Below are 20051 nucleotides of genomic sequence, written 5' to 3' on the forward strand. Positions count from 1 at the left end.
ATAATTCCTTGGAGAACATGGTTTTTCCTCTGACTATTATGAACTAGCTGTTATGATTGGGTTTTGCACAGGCTTCAGGGGACATCAGTGGCAATGTCAGTGTTCAAGAATATGAAGGCGTTCCTGAGACACAAGAAGATCTTGTACCTTCTCACCTTCCCATAAGGGTAAATTTATTGGATTTATTCACTTTACCTTTCTGGTTTAATATTATTTTTTCAGATAGTAAGGTGTAGATTCTGCCACTAGTTTTTCCTTTATAGCAGCTTCCAAAGGCACCTGTGGGAACAACATGTATTTATCCACAAGAATGACCGCGCTACATTGGATTAAATGGATGGTTTATTTGATAAGGATCAACAAGTGCCTTGAGAAGAGTGTAAGAACAAGGAAAGTATGCAAATATGACAATTACCTGGAATACTCATTTGTTGTGGTTTAACCTGGCAGGTGGCTAAGCGCTACACAGTCTTTCACTTACTCTCTCCTTTCCCAGTGGGATGGGGGAGAGAATTAAAAAAAAAAAAAAAAAAGTGGAACTTGTGGGCTGAGATAAAATTATTTACTAAGATAGAGGAAAAGGATAACAATAATGAACCATATATATATTTTATGAATGTGTATAACAAGTGATGCACAAGCATTTGATCACCACCTGCCAACTGATGCCCAGCTAGCCCCCTGAGCAGCCAAAGAGAGTGAGATGAACTCTCACCTCCTTCAAAACTCCTTCTGCATGATGTCATATGATATGGAATATTCCTCTGGCCAGCTTAAGCCAGCTGTCCTAATTCTGTTCCCTCCTAGATCTTTTGGGCCCTTTGCTGAGAATGTCCTTGGCTCTGTACAATAATGCTTAGCAGCAGCTATAAACATCACTGTGTTATCGACATTGTTTTTTCTCCTCCAACCAAAACATAGCATCATACCAGACATTCTGAAGAAAACAATTCTGTCCCAGCTGAAACTAACACAATATCCACCCCTTATTCCATACCATTTACACCATGCTCAGGTCCCACAGTTTGTACACATCCTAACTATTTACAATCACCTAACTTGTTTTTTTTAATCTATATATGCACACGCATACTATTCCCATAGTCTATGAGTCATCCATGTAAAGACAACTGCAATGCCAAATACACACAAAATGTTAGTTTCTCAGCTGCCAATTTTATCATAATATCAGCCAAGGCCACACAGCTTAGCAAAATAAAAACCTTAATGCAACTCCCAGAGAAGACAAACAACACAGCAGGGAAAATAAACAGCAAGCAAAGTGCTACACAATATATTACGAGAAGACTCTCAAAAGAGTAGGGGGAAAATTAACATAATGATCAGCAATTATCAAACTACCACAACACCTTGTGTTAACACACTGCGATCAGATGTACTGTTATCTCAACCCTTCAAGTCCCACGCTGAGCGCCAAAATGTCTTTTGTGGTTTAATCTGGAAGGTGGTTCAGCACCATACAGTCATTCGATCACTCGTCCTCCTTCCCAGAGCAATGACTCAGAAAATGTTTGAGCCAGGAGTGTGTATCTTTGTGTTTAGTGGGCCTCAGCTGCATACGTCTCCTTTAATCTCTTGGTTTGTTCTTTTCAACTCATGGGAATTTTAGCATCCTCAGTTTCCTTAGCTTATTTAATGACATAAAGAACTCCTACTTTTTGCTTGATCTTCAGACATGTTAACTGCAGCTTTCCTTTGGTGGTTCCTTTAGTGGAAAACAGGGTAATTTCAGAGATTCCTATCACATTGTGTTTTCTTTCACTTTTTGTGCCAAGCTGAAATATTTTGATCTGTTTAACCATTCTTCAGAAAGAATCCACACCATTTATGTGAAGCATGATTCTCTTCTGTTAGTTCTCATTTATTGCTTTAGAATAAAACAGTATGTTTCTGAGAAATGTGATTACAGAAACCATGCTGACATTGCTCTGATATAGCATATACTTCAATTGTTTCACTGCTTAACTCCTTCAGGACTCCCAGGTTGTGATAATTTTTTGCCATTCACTTAGTCAGTGTCTTTCCTAACTTTGTCTTACAAAAGATTTAAGTTTTACCTATATTCTTAGCTGAGTTTACCAAGGAAATTTCTGCATTCAACACCTTCATGGTCAACATGAGTGCAAAAACATTTATTTATTTTTTCTGCTATAGTTTAAAATTCTCTGAGCACTCTTTTTACTTAAGTTTATATTGACCTGGATTTCTGCTTCATTTGAGAAAAGAAAATTTTTATGCATTTTGTAAATAATTTGTTAAACACTGTCTTATGTTTCTCACAGACTCACAGAATATCTAACACTAAAAGGGACCTCTGAAGATTATATTGTCCAAATCCCTTCTCAGAGCAGAGTCAGTGACAGCAATTGGCTCAGTGTCAGTAGGTTTTGAATTTTTTCAAGGATGGAGACTCCGCAGCACTTCCTTTCCAATGTTCTACCACCATACACTAAAACAGTTTTTTTTTTTTCTGATGTAGAAGTGGAGTTAATTGTATTCCAGTTTGTTTCCATTGTCTCTTGCCCTTTCTTTGGCCACCACTGATAATGGTCTGTCTCTCCTTTCTTTACTCTCTCCCATCAAGATTTTATATACATTGATATGAACGCTCTGAGCCTTGTCTTCTTGAGGCTAAACAGTTCCTGTGTTCATATATTTACCTAACAGGCCAAATGTTCTTGTTCCTTAATGATCTTCATTGTCCTTTACTGGACTTGGGAGCTAAGATTCAGGTGAAGTACCTAGGATGGAGTTTGAATTCAGAAGAATCACCCTCCTTGACATGCTGGCAATTCTCTTCCTGTTGCTGATCATGATAATGCTGGCCTTCTTTGCCAGAAGGGCATTTTTCTGGCTGTGCTTCCAGTTGCCTACTGGAGTCATGGTACGGTTAGCATTATTTGGATTGTTTCAGAACGTTTCCATTTAATGGACCTTCCATAATTTTCAGCTCACTGAATCGGCAAAAAAAGAGGTGTTTATAATTTCTGTAAGAGGTTTTTTTGTTTTTTTTTGTAAAAAATCTTTCTGTGTTTTCCCTGAAAATTTGCTATTCAGCCAAAAACTGTCCTTGGCATATCTATAGGAATCCTCAGAAAAAAATACCACTACTCTGCATATCAGAAATGCATTGACAGGCAGTGCCAGAAAGGAAAACAGTTTTCATTTTTAGTTCATGAGTCTTTAAGCCATTTAGTGTGTGCTGGAGTACTGGTTTTAAAAGAATTTTTTTTTCCAGGAACAGAGCTCTTTTTTTCTCATTAGCTTTACGTATTTATCAATTAGCAATCATAAAAATACAATCAAGTATCACAGAATATTTCAGGTAGACAGAAAGGCTGTCTAGTGCAACCTTCTGTTCAGAACAGTATCAACAATCAGGTTAGATCACACTTCTCAGGGCTTTTTCCAATCAGGTCATGGAAACAACTGAGGCTGTAGATGGCACAGTGTCATTGTACAACCTATTCCAATGCACATTTATTCTCATGGTGAAAATATTTCTCCTTATATTCGGTCAGAACATCTCTTCTTTCAGCTTAATGCCCATTGTCACTTCTACTGCCAAGCAACACTGTGATAGCCTAGCTCCATATTCCTGATAATCTTACAGTACTGGAAGGCTGCCACAAGATCTCCCAGAAGGCTTCTTCAGGCTGAAGAACACTAGTTCCTTCACTGATTGCTCACAGGAATTGCTCCAGATCTTGTCTGTCTTGCTGGGCATATGCTGCACCCACTCGAGTTTACAAATATCTGTCTTGTAATTGGGGACCAAAATTGGATCAGTATTCTACATGTGGTCTAACAAGCGGTGAATGAAAGAAATTTACAGTATCCCTAGGTCTATTAGCCTCTAGCCAGAGCTCCTGCTAATATACATTTCTTTGCTGACAGAATGCACTATTGGCTCATTTTCAGCTTTCAGTCTGCTGACAACCCCAGGTCCTTCGCTAGATAGCTGCTTCCCAGTTTCATAGATTTATCAAATATCCTGAGTTGGAAGGGGCTCACAAGGATCACAGAATCATAGAATATCCCAAATTGGAAGGGACGCACAGGGATCATCGACTCCAATTCCATGCTACTCACAGGACCACCCAAAAATGAAATCATATATCTGAGATGCCCAAAAGCCTCTTGAATTCCAGCAGGCTTGGTGGTTTGACCACTTCCCTAGGGAGCCTGTTCCAGTGCCCATCCATGCCCTCGGTGGTATTTCCTACTATCCAACCAACTCCTCTGGCATAGCTTCATGCTGTTCCCTTAGATCTTATTGCTGGTCACCAGAGAGAAAAGATCAGTACCTGTCCCTCCACTCCTGTCATCAGGAATCTAAAGACTGTCATGGGGTCACACCTTTTCTTTAAGCTGTACAAATCAGGTGACCTCAGCTGCTCCTTGTACGTCTTGTGCTCTAGACCAGGAGTGTCCATCTCACAGTCACATGGGACTCACGTGGCCCTGGATAGCTAGTAAAGCAGCCATATGAAATTGTTAACTTTTAACATTGTTATGTGATTTGTGGTGATTTTTTAATGAGTCACTTGCACATAGTTCAAGTGTGGACGTAGGCGACAACAGAACACTGTGGAGTAGAGGTCCATGCTAATTCTGCCTCTCACATCTGCCACACATAATCAAATTGAAACCCACATGAATGGTGTTACATCTGCCTGTGCCACTTGGCAAGTAAAACTCATTGATTGTAATAATAATATTTCAACCTACCTACATATGTATATGCCTGTGAAGATAAAACATTTTTGTTATTAAGCAGACGTGTAAGTTTTCTTATTTAATTATTAAATAAGCTTTTGTTATTTTATAAAATAATTTAATAATTTAACATATTCATTGAGGAAGAAGTATCCAGAATTCATGCTGATACTCAGAAGTATCAGCACTCATGTCGTGCTGACAAATTTTCTAAATTTTCAACATCTCAAAAAGTTCACAAAAACTATAAAATAATCTGTAATATGTTTTAATTAGTTTTTAATATGTATTTGATTAGTTTTTCTGCTGTCGTGACATATGGGGGCAATATATATGTAATAATTGCCTAAACAAACTCAGTAATACAAGTATACTAAAGACACCATTGCAGAAGACACAAATTATACCTACATTTATTCACTTTTTCTCAGAATTTGTAAATGTACTCGATTGTGTGTTTAGTGCACACTTTTTTTTGTATGAAAGTAACATAATAAGTTAAATGTTTTATGATAAAATCTTGCTTTCTATTTTGATAATGGAACTTGGGAGTAAGTTTCAAGATTGCTGAAAAAATAATCATTTTTTTGCATATTTGCAATTTCATTTTCAGTTGACATAAATACCGGCAAATTTTCGAATAGAATGTATAGAGTTGCAATCAGACATGAAACTCAAAGAAAAATTTGATCATGTCTCTTTACTAGACTTTCATGAGACATATCTTACAAGAGAAAAAAATACGTCATGCTTCACAATAACTCCTTGCTCATTTCTTCACTTTTTTGGCAGTACATACATTTGTGAACAACTGCTTTCAAGGATGAAGTAGAGGAAGAATAAAACTGAATCAGAAAGCTCTCTCGAGCACCTTGAAAATTCATTAAGAATTGCAACAAGTTCCATCAAAGTTACATTAGTTTCACAAAAATAAGGTCAAATGACCCACTAGTTTTATGGTTTTGTTGCCCTCTTTATTTTTAATAAATAAAGTTTTGTTACTTATATACATTAACTATATTATATATTTTATATGTGGCTCAAGACAATTCTCTTCACTCAGTGCAGCCCAGACAAGCCAGAAGGTTGGGCACCTGTGCTCTGGACCTTTCACCATCATCCTTGCCTTAGTTTGGATAGTTTTATATCTTTTTTATATTGTATAGCCCCAAACTGCACACTGTTCAAGGGGAGGCTGCATCAGCACAGAGCAGAGCAGGACAATCCCTTTCGTAAGCTGGCTACAGATACTGTGCCTGATGCACCCCAGGATATGGTTGGTCCTTTTAGTTGCCTGGGCACACTGTTGACTCATATTCAACTTGCCCTAAACGAGAACCCTTATGTCTCTTTCTGTATGTATATCCAGGATTGCTCCACCCCAGATACGAAATCCAGTGCTTGCTCTTGTTCAACTTCATGCAGTCAGTGATTTCCCAGCCCTGTAATTTCTCAAGATTTCTGCAAGGCCATTTTACCGCCAAGAGAGTTAACAGCTCGTCCTAATTAGTATAATCTGCAAACTTAGTATGCAAACAAGTCCTGCATCCAGATCATTTATGACCATGTTAAAGAGCCCTAAACAGGACCCTGCAGAAACCCTCACCAACTCATTCCCTGAGCAGCCTGTAGTCTACTTACCCCAACTCCAGAGTCAGTGTTTTTTCTGGCAGTTTTCCTCTGATTACCAAAGATGACAGTGTGACTATGACTAGTGACTATGGCCAAGATGGCTAGCAGTCACCTCTTCACATCTCAGATCCTCTCCATTTACAAGTAACAAACCTTGGAGGGCATCTTCATCAAGGTGTTTCAGGAATCTTCCAGACTTGTTTGTATCAGCTGTTTGGTATTCTCAGTTATGTCTGGGAAATGAAAGTATCCCATAAGGACAAGGGCAACTGATCTACAGCTATCTCTTAGTTCATTAAAGACATATTCATCAGTGTTGTCATCCTGTCTGGTGGCCACATAACTCCCACAGTGATATCCATTTTATCTGCTTTTTCCTTGATCCTCATCCAGAGGCTCTCAGCTGTGTCATCACCAACTTTGAGTTCCATACAGCACAGCCCATTGCTCGCACATGGTATTACCCCCCTGCCTTCACCTTGCCTGCTCTGCCTGACCCTTCTGAGAAGCCCAGAACCATATACTGTGACACACTTGTCATAAAACTCTTCCCACTAGGTTTTGCATATGCCAATGATGTTGTAACTCTGGGACTGAGCCAAGGCATATAGATAATCTTGATTTTTCTTCATGCTCTGTGCATGTGTTTAGAAATATTTCAAATGTGCTCCTACGTACCCATCACCTTGTGGAGCAGACTGAAGAACCTCACTAGCATGCAGTTTCTCAAATTTTTGGCATGCCATCTGATAGCTTACCAATGGCAAGCCTATTTTTATACTTCACCTCTAGCAAGCTAGTTTAAAGTTCTTTCAACCACCCCTGCAAAATGGTGCACAAAAATCCCTTTCCCTCCCTGGGAAAGGTGTATTCCACCAAGCACCAGCAGGCCTGGTATTGTGTAGATGCCATGATCAAAAAAATATGTATATTCTACCAGTCACCAGAATCAGAGCCACTTATTGATCAGCTGAGTATGTCTGTTTCTTCCAATATTATTCCTTGCTACTAGAAAGATACAGAAAAACGCTAACGATGTCTCTAGTCTTTTAACCTATCATCAAGGCCCTGAAGTCTCTTTTGATTGCCCTAGGACTTCTTTTCACTACTTAATTGCTGCCTTCACAGAAAACAAATAATAAATAATAATCTGAGGGCTGTGTCAGGCTAGTAAGTTTTCTAGTAACATCTTTCACCTGAGCAGCTTCCCTGTGGGTTGGGTCTGGTTAGCATATTGGGCCCTCTGTTCCCCTCAGAAGGAAGTCATCTGTGGCAATACCCTTTCTTTTTTCTTGACTGTTCATCAAGTTTCAGAGCCTTATGCCTGTTGTATGAGGGCACTTGGGAGAGTGAAGTAGGCTGGGAGGGGATATGCCTGCCACCCCAAGTAGAAACATGCTTCCATTCTCCCTGTCTTGTAGGCTTCCCTTCCTTCTGCCCAGTTGCAAGAAGGTAGAGGATCCTTCACTTCTTGCATTGTGGCCAGCTGGTACATCTGTACAGGGATGTATCAGGGATGGCAAAGTATGATTTCACCAGTCGATCTTCTCTGACTCCCTGATACTCCTCAGCCTGTTCACCTCCTCCCAAAACTCTGACCCCTGGCTGTGCAGATCTACCTGCACACAGCTCCCACAGGGGTACTCATTTCTGCCACCAGATATTGAAATAAAACTCAGGCACACTCTGCAGTCTGAGACCTGGATGGCTGTGTGTTTCCCTTTCTTCTCATTCATAAAGCCAGTCATTTTATAACAAAAGGCAATCAGGTTGATCAGGTATGATGTACCCTTCATCGGTTCCTGGTTAGCTTCTTCTTCATGTGCCTAGAAATGTGTTCCAAGAAGTTTTGCCTCATGATTTTTCCAGTGACCAAAGTAAGGCTTACCAGTCTGTACTGGTGATGATCATACTTTTGGCTTTAGAATAAATGGAATAATCTGCAAGTAAATGTTCCAAATGGGTTTTATCATTTTTAAAACTATTTTTGCATTATTCACACACTGATCACAAGAAATGTAAAATATTTAGAAATGAAAAAAAAAATTAAATATTTTAATGGGGATTCTAAGGTATGTTCAGGATTGCATATTAGTATTTGGTATTGTAGCCTGCATCAAAGCTTATCTGGCTACCAGGGTTAAAACAGAAAATTCAGGAAATATTTTAGCAAGCCATATTACAAAATTTTGTACTTGTTAATCTGGTTCAAGAGCAGAATTCTTGGCCCAGTATGTCTGTTCCAAGCTACCATGGCAGCATCTTTCACATTTAAATTTTAATTAAATGGAAAATTCAGGTCCCCATGAAATAATATTGTCATGACTCTGAGCTGACACTTCTCCAGTTCTCCTGTAGGGAGTAAACTAGTTACATTCCTGTTCACAGTTTATACCAGGTTACAAAAATGACCACTCCTTACCTACCCCAAGGCAGCTTCAGGCTTAGATCTGTAGTAGTACCTTTATATTCCTTGTATTTTTTTCCATCTCCATAGGCTTGTCAAGTGTAGATCGCTTGGTCTGGAAGAACAGATCTAATTGTGTTAGCTTTTCTCAAAATCTTGACCAAATCTTTATGACATCTGATGCTAGGCAGAAGCTAAATGTGTACTGTGAGGAAGTAAAAAAGACATGTAATAAATATTTGTTAAAAAAAAAGAGTATGTATCTACTGACAATTAGTAAATTTCGGTTTTAATGATAGCAGTTGAAAGGTATTATTTGGGACAGATCTGGATTTCTGGTTTACTTCATAAATGTAAAACTTTTGATTACTGTGCTTTGAGAAAGATGATTGGTTGATTCTTGCTTTATAACATGTCCTAAGACTTCTTTCTAAACTGTTTTTTGGGATTTTCTGTTTTTTTAGCCTGAAGATTCATTGGCTGCAGCAGTGGAAGCACCTCCAACCATACTGTCTTATTTGAAAGAAAACGATTTCTCAGGGCATCACAGAGCAGAAGAAACCTCTGAACCAGCTAAAATTAAAGAACAAGGCACTGCCTCTTTTTTGTTTGTTTTCTTGTTTGGGAGCATGGGAGGAAGAGTTGTCATTTATATTATGTAGGTCAGTCAGTAGTTTTCCCATGCATGAAAAGTCACTGACATATTTTAGGTGCTGTCAGAAACTGAAAATCCTAAGACTTTGGGGATCTTGTGTGTTAGAAAAGGATTGCCATGTCAAACACTGAAACTGCAATCTCTTATACTACAATTTCTTAACAGCAGCAGAGACAACTACAGTCACCATTCAACTCATCTCTCACTTCACTCCATATGAGTGCTTACATAAGTCATTATTAAACATGCAGAAAATAAATTTACCCTTCCATAGCATAGAAGTTTAAGACATGGAACTATAGTTTATATTTTAAATTTAAATAGATAGATAAATAAACAAAGCAGACATTTGGAGCTACAGCTGCGATTCTCTACAACACTATGCAGGAGTTAGGCAAAGTGAAGGAAAGGAGAAAAATCCTCTCCATTCTACTCAGGTCAGTGAGAGGCATGGCATTTGGCATATAGGTGAAAAATAGGCAACTGTTAGACATGACCTTAAGGCAAAGAAGATGTAATACAGTCTGTATCTTTAAAGTAGACTTTTAAAACATAATTTTATTCTCTCTTTTCTTTTGTTATTCTGTCCTTTTAAATATTTCAGAATTATAAAATGACTAATACCAATTCTTAGAATGTTTTCTCTGTATATTTTGGTAATAATTTAAGTCATTTATTTTTCTCGTAACTAAATCCAGTCAGCATGTTAAGATAAATAACCTCTGAATGAGAGTAATTTTGCTCCATCTTTCACTAATAAGTGATTATTTTATTTAGACTCAGCTACTGTGGAAACTGGACAAAGCAACAGAGAATCTACAGCTGTCACACAACAAATCTTAACAGAAGAAGATGGCTCTGGTGCTAGTGTTTTGCTGGGGGTGAGCAGAGAGAAGGTCTGTACAATTAGTTTAATATCTACCCTATCTTTTTTTGACTCAAGAGCAGGAAAACATGAACTTCAAGTGCTTTCATGAGCTGTTGCCTTAATCTATTACATCACAGCAGCATACCAAACCACAAGCTACTTTGTACATTCTTGAATGTCCTCTCATTACAACAAAATGAAAAGTGTTCATACTATGCCAAAGTTTGGATCTGTAATGATTTGTCTCATTGAGATGGAATTGATATTTTTAATTCACAAACAAAAGATTTCTTTGAGTTTTGCACCACTTTCATTTTGCATTAAGGAGAGTGAGAAACAAAGAAAATAACCAACATAAATCCTCACCACAAAAGGCCATGATTTTTAATTAGCTAAAACTAGGCATCTTGTTCTACCCCACAGTAATTGCCCTACAGCTGAAAGTGCTGCTTTCTTTTTAAGAAATGTGGCATATAAATAGATTTAGAAGGACACTCTTTGGGTGCTCTCCGAGTAATTCTGTGTGAAGGACCAAATGCAAAGAAGCACTTCATTATGTTAGTGCCTTATTAGCAGTTGAATCCATGTAGAAAACTGACACCAAAGCAGACTAAACTCCAGAAGGACCCATGCCTGTATTCCATGCCACTGGGTGTCCTTAGCTGTCCTCAGACAAATGTGAAAATGTATAGTTATAAGCTCAATTTTACTTGAATGACCATCCAAGATGTATATCCTATGTTCTGTATCTTGAAAAGGCAATGACAGAGTGGATTGCACTCCTGAGTGCCTGCAGCTCCTGTTTATTCCTTTATGAAAGCAGTGTCTGCTGCCTCCTGACAACTGAACCTGGAGCTGAAAAATTCTTAAAAATGTAACTGGCAGGTATCCTGATATTTACAAGTAAAAGATGCTTTGATTAATGAAATGCTGAGACTGGACAACTGGAAAGCTTTATAAAGGATCAAAGTTGAGGCAAGTTTATATAATTTTTTGTGTTCCTTGTATTGTTCGTATCTGTGTCATATTAATTATGTGAATAGATGCTGTTTGCTTCTATACATAGCCTCTTTATAGCCTGCTGATACATTTTTAACAAGTGCTCTAGAGGAAGAGATAACTGGGCAGCTTTCAGCTATCAGAGATGCCTTCCAAAAATCCAGATCGGGCTCCTTTTTTTGTAAATGTCCAAGTAGAAATACCTAGTAGGGTCCTTCTTGACAGAAAAACTATCTAGAAATTGTGTGTACCTGTACATTACTGAACTGAGGAGACAAAGATGGGTTGTAATTTAACTGGCATTCAAATCCTGCCAGGACCAGGAAAAACTGTAAACTATATGAAAAGCATTGAGTATAATCACATTCTCAAAAGCACTTTTTGTCAAATCACTTATGAAATCAGATACTTTTTTGGGGTAGAAATCTGTGGACCTGCCTCCTAGACATAGAAATTAAAAGAAAATACAATATACTATTCTGTCTCTAGTTTGAAGTTCACACAGCACTAAGAAAAATGGCAGCCCTTGTATCTCCTATATAGGGAGACTACTCCAATCTATATGACTGCAAGTACTAGAAGACCCTAAAAGGATAGCTGTATCATATGTAACAAAGTCATCCTCTCTGGTGGGATACTGGGCTTTAAAAGATACTGTGCCTATTGAAGATGTGGCATAATGTGTAATCAGAATGTTGTGTGATTCTGCATATATAAATTACATATTACCCTAGCTTGGAATCCTGTGAATTGAAGGGCTCAAAGTTAGTCCAATTCTTGCCCAGTCTTTTGACATATTACAAAATCATGTAGCAGTAAATTTTTCATTAATAAACTTCCCCGATTCCCTGACCGTTGCAGATTTTTCTAACCATCAAACAAACACTATCCCTTCCTTTTTCTTACGTTTGTGATTCTGTCATGACCTAAAGGGTTACACAGCAGGGGGGACATACAGAGATTGCAACAGTGGGTTCACAGGATTCCATAGTGTACACAGACACTATGTTTTAGATTTTCTGATTTATTGTAGATTACAAAAAATCACTACTAGCAAGTATATCTATGATTAATAAAGAGAGTTAATAGTTATATGTAGGTAGAAAGCTACTACGTATTATTACCAGGAAGCAAATATATAGCGCTAATATAGCACTAATGAGCAGTGGGAGCAGACAGAGGTAGTAGAAATGCAATTAGAGGTACTAAAAATCAATACTACAGCAGGAAATATATATTAGTTTTATAAGTTCAAAATTTATCAATACTATAGCAACAGGTATAATTATGATAGATTACTTACCAAAAATATGGTAGCAAATATATGAGGTTTGCTCCAAAAGTAATGCCTTCTATTTAATGATGTTGTTTCATTGCTGGATCCCTGGTGGTGACTATCCCCGCTTTTTAATCTGTTCACTAGGATTTCTCTCTTTACTATCAGTAATTTTCCCATCTTCCCTGTATTCCCTAGCTGCTTAGAATTTGTAAAAAATCATTGAACAGCATTTGGCCTTTTCCTGCCTTAATCTTCTTCCAAGTATATAAATGTTGAACCATCGCCAATAATTGGATTGAGACATTTAAATTGACATCACAGGACAGGATATACGCTGAGGCAAGAGTGCTGTCCTTTGAGAATTTGAGTGCACCCCTCAGGATATATCCTGAGGTAAGAGGGTTGTCTTTTTAGAATATGTATTATATGCAACCTTCAGGGGTGTAAGGAGCAAATTGTTGATTTGTCGATAATACATGTTTCTCCTCTGAAAAGATTGCTCCACATTTTGAGGCATGATCATTAACAAAAAAAGAATGAGGGTGGGAATCCGCTCCTCAACCTCTTAGAAAAACATGGTGCCAAACTCTCCCCAGTGGGGATGGAGTGGGCACGGAATAATTGGTCCAACTTAAAGGGAGTTGCGGATCATATAAATTCTGTCCACAAGCACATCCGTACTGGGGAGGGAAAGGGAAAATCAATCATTTGTGCAATTCTAGGAGCTGCTCTTACTGCTGCTGTAGAGATCCGCAACCAGCAGCACACGTCAGAAACCCAAATTATTTGATCATTGCACAAATTGATCATATACCTGCAGGACCAAGTAGAAGATCTTACAGGACAGTTAGAGAAAGAAAAACATTCAACAGTCTTCCTTCAACAAGCCCTTAGAGAACAGTCAGTAAATGAGACAGAGATTAATGGTAGTTCCCCAGGGAGTGGCTTGTGTCTGAGAGAAAGCCTGGAGGATGTGAGAGCCCAAAAAGACAAATTAGATAAACCTGGTGACCCCTCTCTACCCTCTGATAAAAACTGAGCTTACATATGAAGAGGGTAAAGAGGGCTTCTCCAATGTTGGTATCAAGGAAGTTCCCTATTGTGCTACCAAGATGGCCAAATTTAAGAAAGATTTTGGTTACACCCTTAGGAATTCAGAGACAGAGTATGTGTGGAAAGTGTCCCTGATGTGGGAGACCAGATCCTGTTGACTGAAAAGGAATCAGAGGGTTACTGGGGACCTGTACTATTTTTCACCACTGGCAACTACCGCACCCTGTGGTCCCTAACTCAAAGAGCTGCTTTTTGGGACACTTACTCTCCAGGCCAGCTGGTGTTGATTGATTTGCCCCACACTGGTCCTGTCCCTTTAACCCTCAAAGAGCCTCTTAACCAACACATCTGGAAGGCTCAAGATGATCAAGGGAAAATGTACAAAGTTAACCATCTGGATTTCACCTTCCTTCTGACCTTGGATCCTTTGGGATCAGGAAGCTTTTTCTTTTGTTTTCTAGCTGTGCCTCTTCTAACCTTAGTTCCTCTGGAACTGGGAACTTCTCTCTCTTTTCTTTTCCAGATCCTAACGAATGCTGATCCTATTGCTGTGCCTCGCAAGTTCCTTTGTCACCTTGCTCCTTACCCTGGGATCCCTGTGGCATCATCAGTGTCACAGCTTTGGGCAGGCATCTTCTTTGGATTAATATTTGCAATTGTTTATGCTGACCCTATCACACTCACTGGGTGGCCATGGTCCCATGCCTGTATTGGGCATACTGGGAGTATGGAACTGAATTCTAATTCTAACAGAGGCTTAACCCTTTCAACTGTGGTCATCCACAGTAATGAAATATATTCAGGAAATAAACGGGGCCAGGATAGTGCTGGTTGACTGCCCTAAGTCCTGGGAAATGCAGGATGAAGAAAAAGGATAGGATGTCAGATGCAACAACAAGTGACTTATATGCATTGCAACACCCCTGCAGTCTTCCCTATCAGCACTGGGTACCAACCAGTGACTCTTATCTGATATACTACCTCAGTGAGAAAGAACTAATATAAAAGACCACCAGTTAATTGTAGATGCACTTGCCATAACTCAAAATAATATATCCCTAGCTCTTAGGTATATCCAAGCACAAATATGGATACAATCTATGGTAGCAGCAATTGCAAGAGAAGGTGAAGGGAGCGCTTTACCCACTGAAATTCAAAAGGCGATTTGGGATAATGCAGCCAGCTCCACCATGAGCCTCTCCTGGGCAGCAGGGAACTTCCTGGAGCACCTCCTGCCTTCCCTCTGCACTGACCTTGGTGGCTGCGGGGCTGTTCCTCTCACATGTTTTCACTCCTCTCTCCCAGCCACTGTTGCACAGCTGTTCTTCCTCTTCTAAAATCTGCTCTCACAAAGGCACGTCCGGCATTGCTCAAGGCTCCGCTCTGGCAGCGGTGCGTCCATTTTGGAGCCATCTGGAACCGGCTGGAACAGGAACTGATATGGGACAGCTTCTAGACTCTTCTCACAGAAGCCACACGTGGGAATGAATGGAGTTCTGCATCTCACTAGAGAGTAGGGATCTCTCTGTCCTTGACTGTCACTTTTTCACTGTGATCCTTATGCAGAGATACAGTCATGAGGTGCTCCTAAGGAATTGATACAATATGAGTTTCTAGACATGGCTGTGACCAAAATGTGAAAACTGGATTTTTTCTCATCATTGTAGTACATACAGAGTGGTAGAAATTCGAGAAAAACAAGCACAAAATACTGACAGGAGCTAAGTGGATATATTAAACTGAATGGAAATGAACAGACAGTGAAAGCAGACCTAAATTAATACAATGCATTCCTACTATAGGAATCATTTGAGAAAGCTACAGGGAGCAAAAAAATGGATGAATGCACTTATCCAGTGAATTCTCGAATGTAGAGGGTGAGAGACCAAAACACAGGTGAAATTTAGAGCTTGCTGCTATGTAAATGCAGAAAAGATAATTAAAATACTCATAAGAGTGGAAAGAGATATAAGTCCAGGTAAGAAATTGGCACAACCGGGGGTAAAGCATAGATCATTAAAAGCTAATGCTGTGAATTATATTTCTCTGACTTCCATCTCTTTATGAAAGCTTTGTGCCAACCAGGCTGTTTTTAATCCTGCTGCAAGGTGGGAAGACCATACCTTGTGTCCCTGCAGTGTCAGGACAGATGGGCAGGAATCTGCTTCATACATACATTTGTAGAGTAGCGTGAAGGCTGAGTTTTCTACTCCCGAAGACAAGGGATTCTGTGTGATACAAGCAGACTTACACCTGATTTACTTGTCCTTTAAATATACACCTGTACTGAAACCAGGATCATCATGCAGGAGAGATGTCTAAAGTGTGCATTGAAGAACTCCTCAGAATTGAATTATTCAATGCCAAACGCAAGAAAAGCAAGATAGTCAGGGGGAAGACAACAGTGCATTTTTTCTTATCATTTAGTCCATCAGATGTATCAGATAAAAAACAAGTGGGATCAAACACTTGCAGATATATATAAAACTTAAAAAAAAATGAAATTAAATGAGTGCCAATTGTTTGATGAGAACAACATGCATATTAAGCAAACACAATGTTTTGCAAGTATGATCAGTTTGGTCTGCCAGTTATTTATTGACCTCAATTTGAGAGACGTAGAGACACATCACTTTTCCAAAAGATTTTAAAACACAGAGGCCAAATCTATCTTAGTGAATTCTACAGAAAGAGACACATGGATAGTTGAGAATGAAAAGATACATTATGAAAGATTTTTTGACAAAAATCAAGAATAAATGGTTGTAAAAGTCATGAACACCTTAAGTAGAAATACTTCAAACTAACCTCAGCAAAAATGTCAGATTATATAAGAAAGAGAGCAACAGATGGTAGCAGGGAGACATTCATAGTGTTGACAGTATATAAAGGTAAACACATAGATAAATAATCATTACATGATTGAAGTGGAAAAAGCATTACAGATGGTAGCAATAAGATGAGGAAATGTACTTACTGAGTACCACAGTGCGACCAAACTTCGTACTTATTCATTTACCCTGTAGTGACATACAATGCACAGTAAAAATGTGGGATACACAGTAAAATGTAATTCTGGCAAGAAATATAGAATCATAGATTCGCCAAGGTTGGAAAAGACCTTTAAGATCGTCCAGTCCAACCATCCACATATCAGCAATATTTCTCACAAAATCATGTCTGTCTCAAAATCACAAAATCTGTCCTGTCTCAAAGGAGGAAATGCATCCTTGCCCAGGAGCTGGCAGGGCTTATAGAGAGGGCTTTAAACTAGAGAGGAAGGGGGAAGGGGATAAAACCAGGCCTGCAAGAGGTGTGCCTAGGCGGGCATCGGGATTAGGGGTGAGGCAAGGGGCTCAGCTGAAGTGCGTCTGTGCCAATGCCCGCAGCATGAGCAACAAACAGGAGGAGCTGGAAGCCTTCGTGCAGCAGGCAAACTATGACTTAGTTGCCATTGTGGAAACATGGTGGGATCGCTCCCATGACTGGAGTACTGCGATGGATGGCTACAAGCTCTTCAGAAAGGATAGGCAAGGAAGGAGGGGTGGTTGCATGACTCTCTCTGTTAGAGAGCGTTTTGATGTTATTGAGCTTGCAACTGGGGAATATAACGTTGAGTCTCTGTGGGTTAGGATCAAAGGAAAGGCTGACAAGGCAGACATCCCGGTGGGGGTCTGTTATAGACCGTCTAACCAGGATGAAGAGACAGATGAGGCGTTCTATAAACAGCTGGCTGAAGTTGTGCGATCACCAGCCCTCCTCATGGGGGTCTTCAACTTCCTTGATATATGCTGGGAATACAACACGGTGCAGAAGAAGCAGCCTAGGAGGTTTCTAGAGTGTATGGATGATAACTTCCTTCTGCAGCTGGTGAGAGAACCCACCAGGGGAGGTGCCCTGCTAGACCTGCTGTTTACAAACAGAGAAGGTCTGGTGGGAGATGTGGAAGTTGGGGGCTGCCTTGGACAGAGCGACCATGAAATGGTAGAGTTCTCAATTCTTGGTGGAACCATGAGAGGGGACAGCAAAACTGCTACCTTGGACTTTCGGAGGGCAGACTTTGAATTGTTCAGGAGACTGGTAGGGAGGGTCCCTTGGGATTCGGTCCTGGAGGGTAAAGGGGCCCAGGAAGGCTGGTTGCTCCTCAAGAAGGAAGTCCTGAAGGCGCAGGAGCAGGCTGTCCCCCTGAGCCGCAAGATGAGCTGGCGGGGAAGGAGACCAGCATGGATGAACAGGGAGCTTTTCCTGAGGCTCCAGGAGAAAAAGAGAATCTACCCCCTGTGGAAGAAGGACAGGCAACTCGGAAAGAGTACAAAGAGGTTGTCAGGATGTGCAGGGAGAAAATTAGAAAGGCAAAGGCCCAGCTTGAACTAAGCTTGGTTGCTGGGATTAAAGGGAACAAGAAATGCTTCTACAAATATATTAACAGTAAGAGGAGGACCAAGGAGGATCTCCATTCCTTACTGGACGCGGCTGGGAATGTAGCCACTGAGGACAATGAAAAGGCTGAGGTTCTCAATGCCTTTTTTACGTCTGTCTTTAAAAGCCAGACCAGTTGTCCTCAGAGCACTCTACTCTCTGAGCTGGAAGTCTCGGATGGGGAACGAAACAAACCCCCCATGATTCAGGAGGAAACTGTCAGAGACCTGCTACTCCACCTGGACTGCCACAAGTCCATGGGGCCGGATGAGATCCACCCGAGAGTACTGAGGGAGCTGGTGGAGGAGACAGCCAAGCCACTTTCCATCATCTATCGGCGTTCCTGGTCAACTGGAGAGGTCCCAGAAGACTGGAGGCTTGCCAATGTGACTCCCATCTACAAGAAGGGTCGTAAGGAGGATCCGGGGAACTACAAGCCTGTCAGCCTGACCTCGGTGCCAGGGAAGGTTATGGAACAGATTGTCCTGAGGGAGATCAGGCAGCATTTGCAGGACAACCGGGGGATCAGGCCCAGCCAGCATGGGTTTGTGAAGGGCACGTCCTGCTTGACCAACCTGATCTCCTTCTATGATCGAGTGACCCGTCTGGTGGATGAGGGAAAGGCTGTTGATGTGGCCTACCTAGACTTCAGCAAAGCCTTTGACACTGTCTCCCACAGTATTCTCCTGGAGAAACTGGCAGCCCATGGCTTGAACAGCTGCACTCTTTGCTGGGTAAGAAGCTGGCTAGAGGGCCGGGCCCAGAGAGTGGTGGTGAAAGAAGTTAAATCCAGCTGGCGACCGGTCACGAGTGGTGTTCCCCAGGGGTCGGTGCTGGAGCCTGTTCTCTTCAATATCTTTATTGATGACCTGGATGAGGGCATTGAGAGCACCCTCAGTAAGTTTGCAGACGACACCAAGCTGGAAGGAAGTGTCGATCTGCCTGGGGGTAGAGACGCCCTGCAGAGAGATCTGGACAGGCTGGATCTCTGGGCTGAAGCCAATGGGATGAGGTTCAACAAGACCAAGTGCCGGGTCCTGTACTTTGGCAGCAACAACCCCAGGCAATACTACAGGCTTGGGGCAGAGTGGCTGGATGGTTGTGTGGAGGAAACAGACCTGGGGGTATTGGTCGATGCTTGGCTGAGCATGAGCCAGCAGTGTGCCCAGGTGGCCAAGAAGGCCAATGGCATTCTGGCTTGTATCAGAAATAGTGTTGCCAGGAGGAGCAGGGAAGTAATTGTCCCTCTGTACTCAGCCCTGGTGAGGCCCCACCTTGAGTACTGTGTCCAGTTTTGGGCCCCACACTGCAAGAAAGACATTGAGGCCCTGGAGCATGTTCAGAGGAGGGCGACGAAGCTGGTGAGGGGTCTGGAGCACAGGCCTTATGAGGAGCGGCTGAGGGAGCTGGGATTGTTCAGTCTGGAGAAGAGGAGGCTCGGGGGGGACCTTATCACTCTCTATAACTACCTGAAGGGAGGTTGTAGTGAGCTGGGGGTCAGCCTCTTCTCTCTTGTAACTAGTGACAAGATGAGGAGGAATGGCCTCAAGTTACGCCAGGGTAAATTTAGGCTGGACATTAGAAAACACTACTTTTCTGAAAGAGTGGTCAGGCGCTGGAATGGGCTGCCCAGGGAGGTGGTTGAGTCACCGTCCCTGGAGGTGTTCAAGGAACATTTAAATATAGCGTTGAGAGACATGGTTTAGTGGGGTTATTGGTAGTACGTGGATGGTTGGACTAGGTGATCTTGTAGGTCTTTTCCAACCTAGCTAATTCTATGATTCTATGATTCTGTGTCCCTCAGTACAGCATCTAAATGTTCCTTGAACACCTCCAGGGACAGTGACTCCACCACCTCCCTGGGCAGCCCATTCCAGCGTCTGACCACTCTCTTGGAGAAGAATTATTTCCATTAAAAAGTACCATTTAAAAATTCCATTAAAAATACTTTTTTCTTCTTCACAGATATTTTCAGAATTCATTGGCAGTATGCATTTTG

The 20051-nt window shown here is 40.9% G+C and overlaps 1 protein-coding gene across 1 annotated transcript in view; it reads left to right on the top strand.

Moving 5' to 3' along the window:
* The window catches only part of COL15A1 (collagen type XV alpha 1 chain), a 100958-nt gene that overhangs the window by 5667 nt on the left and 75240 nt on the right, over nt 1-20051 (top strand). Inside the window, exons 4-6 of the mRNA XM_021386366.1 lie at nt 72-167; nt 9244-9370; nt 10212-10330. Coding sequence (XP_021242041.1) covers nt 72-167; nt 9244-9370; nt 10212-10330 — 342 coding nt within the window. The remainder of the gene's footprint in view (nt 1-71; nt 168-9243; nt 9371-10211; nt 10331-20051) is intronic.

This window comes from Numida meleagris, chromosome 2 (assembly GCF_002078875.1).
Source record: "Numida meleagris isolate 19003 breed g44 Domestic line chromosome 2, NumMel1.0, whole genome shotgun sequence".
NCBI lineage: Eukaryota > Metazoa > Chordata > Aves > Galliformes > Numididae > Numida > Numida meleagris.